Genomic DNA, 8969 nt, shown 5'->3' with positions numbered 1-8969 from the left:
TACATTTATACAGTGTTCTTTGGACAGTCTGATACATGTATACAGTGTTCTTTGGACAGTCTGATACATTTATACAGTGTTCTTTGGACAGTCCGATACATTTATACAGTGTTCTTTGGACAGTGATACCTTTATACAGTGTTCTTTGGACAGTCTGATACATTTATACATTGTTCTTTGGACAGTGATACCTTTATACAGTGTTCTTTGGACAGTCTGATACATTTATACATTGTTCTTTGGATAGTCTGATACATTTATACAGTGTTCTTTGGACAGTGATACATTTATACATTGTTCTTTGGACAGTCCGATACATTTATACAGTGTTCTTTGGACAGTCCGATACATTTGTGCGGTGTATTTTGTTCATGTTCATCACTGTTCCCTTTTCTATTTCTTCTCTGCAATTCTTTCCAACAACTTCTACTCTCATTTTTTTTTTTTTTAACGAATCTCTGAGTTTAGCTAGGGTTACTTGCATGTGCGTGCTTGTGTTATTATTTACTGGCTCATGGGCTGCTTACTAGCGGCTACACTTCTGAAGCAAAAACAGCCATTAGCTGCTAATAGCTCCTCAGTGGGGGCCAGGGCCTCATGTGCCCCTCCTCCATCTGTGGAGGAAAGTGGCCAGGCTCAGTAGGATCCTACGCAGGTGACCGCACTGTTGTGAAGTCTTGGGTGGCCACATGTTGTCTAGGAGATCCGGTTCTCAGCATCCTCCTCCTCTGGCTTGTAGTTCTTACTGTTCCTTCTCTAGCGCTCTGCAGGGGAAGGAAGTTTTGTTTCTTGGTAAAAAGGAAGTGAAGGAGGCTATCGTGGCTGTGCTTCCAGCTCCTGTGGTGATGGTCAGTTACCAGTTTCACTAAGCTGATTTTTGATTTCTGGTTTCTTTTTTGTTTTTTGTTTGTGTGTATATGTGACTTTTGTTTTTGTTTTGTGGTTTTTTTTTGGTTTAAAGATAGGGTCTTACTATGTAGGTCAGGTTGGCTTCTTATTCGTAGAGATCCTCCTGCCTTTACACGTCTTGAGCACTGGTACAGCAGGTATATGCCTCCATGCCTGTCACCAGCTGATTGCAACAGCTACTGTGATGAACAGTAGAGCAGATACGTCTCACATCAGTTTGCTCAAGCGTTTAGGAACTATATAAACACTGGGCAGCATGTGATCTCCGCCTAGGCTTGCACTTCAGGCAGGGGAACTGAGTAGCTGGTCCCACCTCATGTCTGTTTGCCTCTTGTTGACTAATTGCCCATTATTCGAGTGTCTGACTTGGTTTTGCGTTTTGAGACAGGGTTTTAATGCACAGTCCATGGTGTCATCCTGTTGCTTCTACATCCTGAATACTAGGTTATAGGCATGCATTGCTCCTACTACTAATATTTCATTATTACTATTACTTTAAAAACACAATGTTGGCTGAGAGTGTAGCTCAGTTGGTACCTGCCTACCTTGCACGAGGTTCTGGGTTCAATCCCTAGCACTGCAGAAACCAGAAATGGTCGTCCATATGTATAAGCAGTAGGGGCGTGGAGGCAGGAGGACTAGCTGTGTTTGTAAAATGTGTGGTTTATGGGATTGGCAATGTGTGAGTGGTTGCTTTCCTCAAAGAGAGGTTGGCAGGGCAGCAGGGCGGCAGGGCAGCAGGGCAGCAGGGCAGCAGGAGACTGTGGTGCTCTGTGGGTAGGCAGTGCTCTCCTGCAGGAGTGTCGGTGACAGGAAGAAGACCTGTTTGACAGTATTAAGATGCTTGAAAGTAAACCCAGCAGATTTTAAAGATGGATTTGAAGAGTCTTGTGTGATTTCTTAAGATTTAAACCTATATACTGAGGAACTTTCATTTCTTGACCTGGAAAGAAAAGCAGGGTTCTTTTTTATATGTATGGCTGTTCTACTGGCCAAACAATCTCCAGAGCAGCCAAGTGAAGAGTCTGGCTGTGTGGCTGTCTGGCTGTGTGGCTGTCTGGCTGTCTGGCTGTGTGCTGAGAAGTGGATGGTTGTCCGTGTCCAGGTGCTGCTGAACACCAAAAGCTCTGGGGAGCCTGGGCTGGGCGTTGAGAACTTGTATCTCTGTGGGCCTGGCTGATGAAACCAACAGGGTGTGCTTTAAAGGTGCCTTCTGCCTTTGCTCCCCAGCCGACGGGGATCCCAACAAACTGCTTCTCTTTCCATCAGACATAGACAAAAATAAAATTGATATCACTGGGCTAATAAGTGTGTGCTTCTGTGTCTGTAAGTTGAGCACAGGCATTAGGACATAGTTTGGTGACGAGCCAGGTGGACTTCGTGACAGTGTTGTTACTTTGAAGCTGTCACGTAAGGAGGATGACTCTAACTGTTCTTCCTCGGCTCTTGCTCTAGGGCGTCAGGTACAAGATCTTATAATCGGAACATTGACAGAAGCAGCTTCCCGTACTCATGCCCACACTGCGGAAAGACGTTCCAGAAGCCCAGTCAGTTAACGCGACACATCAGGATACACACAGGTATGAGACGACTGCTTTCAGGTGGCCTGCTTCCTATCTGCCGTGAAGCAAGGACGTGGGCCTGGTTTGAGCTGCAGTGTATCTTTGGCTCCTGTGCTGTGCTGTCTAGCCTTGGTGTGCTTAGCTATTGTTCCAAATGCCATTCTCATTGAAACAGTGGTGAGCCTGGGTCTGCCATCTACTTGTCCTAAATCATAAACACCAAATGTAGAGAAGTGTTTGGGCTCTGGTGAGCTCCAGTCACCTGGAGCTGATAGTTACAGCGGTGACCTGTGTGGCACCCAGGCTACTTAGATCTGAAGAAGCAGAGCAGCAGAGGGTCTGTGTGTGCTCTGACAATTTGGCTTTAATGAAGTAAACTATAAATGTTAAGGTAGCTGGCATAACAGTACAGATCTATAATCCTAGCACTCGGGAGGCTGTGGTATCTCAGCCACATAGAGCGTTCCAAGCCAGCCCAGTCTACATTTGAGACCCTACATCTCAAAACCAATCAACTAACCAACTAAACAGCATTAAGGCAACAAACCCCTTATTTCTCTGTATCTTATTTTGCTTGCTCATTAGGCTTGCTTGAATACTTAAAATGAATTCAGTGTTCACAAGTGAATATTCTCTCACATTTTGTGCCACGCAGTTTTGCTACTGTGAGTAATGCATGTGTTCTCTGCTAGAGAAAGATGAAAGAGATGGCAACCATGTATTTGAAAGTAGCCTAGTAGGAATCCATGCCTCGCCATCGTTTCCTGTGCTTCTGAGTTGCTTTTCATTTATAGTGGAAACACACCATGAACTCTCAGCTCTTTAGTTGGTTGCTGTATTTGCTTGACCAGCTCTGATTAAGCTTTGGTGTTTTTTTCCATTTTTTTTTCCCCCGAGACAGGGTTTCTCTGTGTAGCCCTGGCTGTCCTGGAACTCACTCTATAGACCAGGCTGGCCTCGAAGTCCGCCTGCCTGCCTTTGGCTCCCAAGTCCTGGGATTAAAGGCATGTGCCACCACCGCCTGGATCATTTTTGGTATCTTAATGAATTGTCTAATATGCTGTATTGCAAAATCACTCAGATAATTTCTCACCTCATTTATCTGCCAATATAAATCTGATATGTTCAGAGCATCATTCTACATTCCTAGAGCAAGGGGAAAATATACGATCTTTAAAAGGTTGGCACAGGGACATAATTCAGTCAGTAGAGCCCCAGTCCACCATGCATAAGTCCTGGGATCAGTTCCTGATACTCTACAAGCTAGGTGTAGGGCTGCATGCTTGTAATCCAGCGTTTGGGAGGTGGAGGCAGGGGCGGGTCAGCCAGGCATGGCAATGCTCACCATTGATACCAATATTCTAGAGGTAGAAGCAGGTAGACTTTAGTTCAAGGCTAGCTTTGTCAACATAAGGAATTGTAGACTGGAGGGATACATAATAAGACCATGCCTCAAAAAGAGTAAAGAACAACTTAAGGTAATCCTTAACTGTGTAGTAAGTGCGAGGCTGGTTGGGGTACGTGAAACCCTGTCTCAAAAAGAAACGTGGTAGAACGTATTATCTTCCTTGGATGAAAAAATAGTTTGAAGGGTTAATCAAAGTAGGAACATGCAGAGAAAACAGTACGCACTCGGATTTCTCAGATCCTACATACTCTGAGTTTGATGTCTGCCCCTTTCCTGTACGTCCATAAAAACACCATCAGAAGAGCTCGACCCAGGCAGGGCAGGCAGACGCTGCCACACTCTGTGTTGCACTCTTGGCTTTGAGCTTTTGATTACATGCAGCCATGCTGGATTCTTGAGGGAGGGCATGGACTGTTGGGGGCGGCAGCTTGTCTGTAGTCCTCAGCATCTTCTTACTGGCCTGCAAGGCTTCAGCACAGGTAGGCGGTTGAATAGAAAGCTCGCCTGCTCCCTGCATGGTCGTCTTCTGCTGGACTACCCCTCGTGTGTATGCACCCCATCCAGGAAACATGATGTGCCTGTGGTAAGGACACCATGCCCACAGTTCTTGCTGAGCTTCCTGGATGTCCCTCCCCATCCCCAGTGATACCTTTTCTCTGGGATCACCCCCTCTTAGAAACTTACTTAATTCTCAGGTCATTCAGGGAAGTGGGGATCTACCTGATTATCTAGACACTGCAGTGTCACCCATTCATTCAGTGAGGGTGTGAATACCCACAGAGTAGTAAATGCGTGTGAGGTACGAGGCTGGGGTCACAAACAGACGCTTACAAGCCTTTCTTTCTAGTGAACTGTCAAAAGTTACTGATTGAAAAGTCACTCTTGCAGGACTCCTGTGCCAGTGCCAGAAGAACCATGAAGGGGCGAGCTGAGTGGGTTTCCAGGGCGGGCGGGTGGGCGGGCGGGCGGGCGGGCAGAGGTAACAGTGGCCTTCATGCAGCCATGCCTTCTGAGGGAACAGGAGAAGGTTGATAGAGAGCAGGTGGTGTGAGGAGACCTGAGTGAGACTGAGAAGCCGTGGAAGCACGGAACAAACCAGACTTGCTGTGATCTCAGAACGAGTCCCTCTGTTGAGTTGGGAGCAGTCCATGGGCCTGGTTGAAGCAGCAGGGCTGGGCGGGGCTTATGAGGATGGATGGCGCTCTGCCTCGGGGTAGACAATAGTTGGGACAGCCAGCAGGGCTGACATGGGAGTAAGTAGACTGAGAAAGCTATGGAAGAATGGTCTTGCAAAAACTGCCATGGGCTTTGCTTGCGATATGGAAAGACTTGTCTGAAACAGGTTGAACATTTATGAGTCGCCTGCAGTATATGACTAGCATCCCTAGAAGGTGCTTTGGCTGGAGGGACAGGCTGGAGCCTGGACTTTGGACACCTTTCAGAGTTCTCTCATTCTAAAATATTCACAGCGATTCTTCTCTCTGACTAGGTGAAAGGCCATTCAAGTGCAGTGAGTGTGGAAAAGCCTTTAACCAGAAAGGGGCGCTGCAGACCCATATGATCAAGCACACAGGAGAGAAGCCACATGCTTGTGCCTTTTGTCCTGCCGCCTTTTCTCAGAAGGGGAACCTGCAGTCCCATGTTCAGAGGGTCCACTCAGAGGTGAGCATGGTGTTTGGGCTCTGAGCACTATAACAAAGTGTCATAGATGGCTCTTGAGTTAATGGTTACCCTGAGAAATTATGTTACAGTTTTGAAAATGCAGACTGAGTTTATGTACAGTAGTCTATTTTAGCAAAAATCCACTGATGGGAACATGCTGTTTTGTTGCTGACAGGCCTTGGCTGGTGTGGCACTCAGGGTGTAGCTCAGGCTGACCTTGTACTCATGGCAGTCTTCTTGCTTCAGCTCCTAAGTGTTGGAATTACAAGGTGCACCACTGGAGCAGGCTCTTGGGAGTTTAGTAATGTGGAAGAAATAAAAGATCCTGTCTGTCTTCTTACTACAAATAAATATTTTGAAATGACAATACCTTTAGCCTTTGTTTCTAGTATCACTGTGTCTCTTAGTCATAATAGCTTAGTTACAGTTTAGTTATAAACTATAAGGGACTATTTACTTAACAGAAATATTTATATCATGAATAAGTTTATTTTACAATGAAAACTATCATTTTAAAAAGCAAACATGTATATGTAAACTTTAAACCTTAAGTACCACTTTACTAACTGGGGAGCTAAAAAATTTTATAAAGCTGAATAATTGACACCTATAATCTGAGCCCTCAAGAGGCTGAGGCAAGAGGATTGTGAGTTTGAGGGGGAGTCTGGGCTACTTAATAAAAAAAAAAGTAAACCCAACAGAAACCCCCTTAATAAAACCAAGCTAGGGCCGTGCCTAAAGTGCATGCTCTGTAAGTCTGAGGGCCCCAGCTCATTCTCCAGAGTCCACATGGCGGGGCGGGGCGGGGCAGAGATTGTGGCACTTTCCTGGACTTTCAGTGTGGAGACTGGGTCCCTCGAGGCCAGCCAAACCTAGCTGAATCAGCAAGGTCTAGGCCATTGCGAAATCTTGTCTCAGAAACAAAGCAGATAACCCCTGAAGAATGACACCATAGGGTGTCCTTTGACTGCCATGTGCAGACTCCCCCAGCGTCGCCCCACAGACACACACACACACACACACACACACACACACACGGGGAAGGGGGGCAGATAGATGAATAAAAAATGAAAAAGTACTTAAGTACTTTTCATAGTTTTAGAGAAAGGATCAGAATTCTGTATGTACTAAGTTATTTTCCTTTTAAATCTTTAACACATGAAATAGTGGTAAGGAACTACATAACTTTGTCTCAGAAGAACGCACAGGGCCATTAATAATTGTTCTTGTAAATTGTTGCTTTTGAGTAGAGTTGATACTTAGGAATAGTTGTAAATTTGTGTAGCGCATATTTCAGAAATACCTCTCATTGAGGCCCCATGTTAGGAGAACTGCAGTGTGTACAGTGGGACATCCTGGGACTTGTCCTGTGATGGGTTACTCTAGAAAGGGCCTCTAAAGATGCGGTTTAAAGTGTTACCCAATCCTGTGAAATGTCCATAGCCTTAAATTTGTTTTTTTTTTTTTGGGAGGGGGGCTATTTTTTGTTTTTCGTTTTGAGTCTCACTATGCAGCACTGGCTGTCCTGGAACTCATTGTAAACTAGGCTGGCTCGGACTCACAGAGATCATTCACTTACCTCGGCCTCTCGAGTGTTGAGATTAAAGGTGTGTGCTGCCACACCTGGCTTAAATTTGGTTCTTATGAGGTAGTACGAATAATAGTGGAAGTCTCCTAGGTTAGAGATGAATCGTGTAATTTTCAACCCTGCCTGATAATCATGGTGATAACTAATGTTAGGTTTGAATAACAGGAGAGAATAATAGTGAGAGAATATTTTAGATGCATTCTCTGATCATAGATGTTCTTAATGATTTTAATGTTATTTGTACTCTATTTTTGGCTTAATTATAGTTGTAAAAGGTAATCATGGATAGATTTTAAACTTAGTGGGTTTTTTTTGTTTTTGTTTTTGCTTTTTTTTTTAATTCTCTAATCAATTTAGTTGTTACCAGTTCACCATGTCTGGTTGTTAGGCCTGAAGCTCAGTGTTGACAGTGATATTCCCAGCTGTGCCTTGCCTTCATTGGGGACACATTTAGCAGTCTAAGAAGTTGGAAACATACGGAGACATTTTGGTGTTTAAATTATGATCACAGAAAATTGTTTCTTCATTCCTAGCCCCTTTTCATTTAAAGAAACACTGATTTCAATAGATCTTTAAAATTTTTATTTATTTATTTTATGTATGTGAGTACACTGTAGCTGTCTTCAGACACACTAGAAGAGGGCATCGGATCCCATTACAGATGGGTGTGGGCCACCATGTGGTTGCTGGGAATTGAACTTCAGGAACTTCAGGACCTCTGGAAGAGCAGTCAGTGCTCTTAACCACTGAGTCATCTAGTGAGCCATCTCTCCAACCCTCAGTTAATCTTAAGCTGATAACATTGATTAAAAAGTGGTATTAAGTTTCAAGCCATCTAATTCAAAACAAAACAAATCATACCCTAGGGCTAGGGATGTATAATTATTTCATTCTGATTAGACTGGTAAATTTTCATCTCTGTAACTTAAATATGTTTATTACCTAAATATTTGAAAAACATTTTTTTCTTTTTCTAAGGTAAAAAATGGGCCTACCTATAACTGCACAGAGTGTAGCTGCGTATTTAAAAGCTTAGGTAGCTTAAATACTCATATCAGCAAGATGCATATGGGTGGACCACCAAATTCTACAAGCTCTACAGAGACTGCACATGTTATAACGGTAAGTTTAATAATGTGGTTTATAGAAGGGTTTTGGAAAAACAAACCCCAAGTCTCCTTTTAAATATAAATTTTTAAGTTAAGTATTTAGTACCAAAAAGTGCAGTTTAAGGTTTTCTAAATAAGGTGTACTATTATTTTTTAATAAATGAAAATTAATCTCTCTAAACTTCAGGGTAATGGTATGTAGTCTTGATTTATGACCTGTCGTCAGTTCTACCTGTAAAGTTGTAAAAAGTAAGAAAAATGTATCAATAATTTATGAAATTCAATTTTTGAAGTCAATGCTATTAATAACCATTAAATATTGTTTATATTATAATTCAAGAATTAATCTACTTTGTAGATACTATTTCTCCTTTTCTCATGTGGCAGTGATTATTTTTCCTGAGTCTTTTAGTTTTGGGCTAGTAAGTTCTGCCGTCTCGCGCATGTGTTTAGAGATGGAATAACTCTACGCACAGACAGGCGTACTCAGACATAGAACCCACAAAACACAGCCCACACAGTGCACACACAGACACACACAGACATACACAAACACAGCCCACACAGTGCACATACAGACATACACAAACACAACCCACACAGTGCACATACAGACACACACAGACATACACAAACACAACCCACACAGTGCACACACAGACACACACAGACATACACAAACACAGCCCACACAGTGCACATACAGACACACACAGACATACACAAACACA

At 43.4% G+C, this 8969-nt stretch overlaps 1 protein-coding gene across 1 annotated transcript in view; it reads left to right on the top strand.

Annotated features, from left to right (window-relative positions):
* Znf236 (zinc finger protein 236) overlaps nt 1-8969 on the top strand; it is a 103723-nt gene that overhangs the window by 16963 nt on the left and 77791 nt on the right. The window contains exons 5-7 of the mRNA XM_021150329.2: nt 2365-2489; nt 5369-5541; nt 8108-8251. Coding sequence (XP_021005988.1) covers nt 2365-2489; nt 5369-5541; nt 8108-8251 — 442 coding nt within the window. The remainder of the gene's footprint in view (nt 1-2364; nt 2490-5368; nt 5542-8107; nt 8252-8969) is intronic.

Source organism: Mus caroli, chromosome 18, assembly GCF_900094665.2.
Source record: "Mus caroli chromosome 18, CAROLI_EIJ_v1.1, whole genome shotgun sequence".
Lineage (NCBI taxonomy): Eukaryota > Metazoa > Chordata > Mammalia > Rodentia > Muridae > Mus > Mus caroli.
This window is presented reverse-complemented; position numbering and strand designations above follow the sequence as displayed.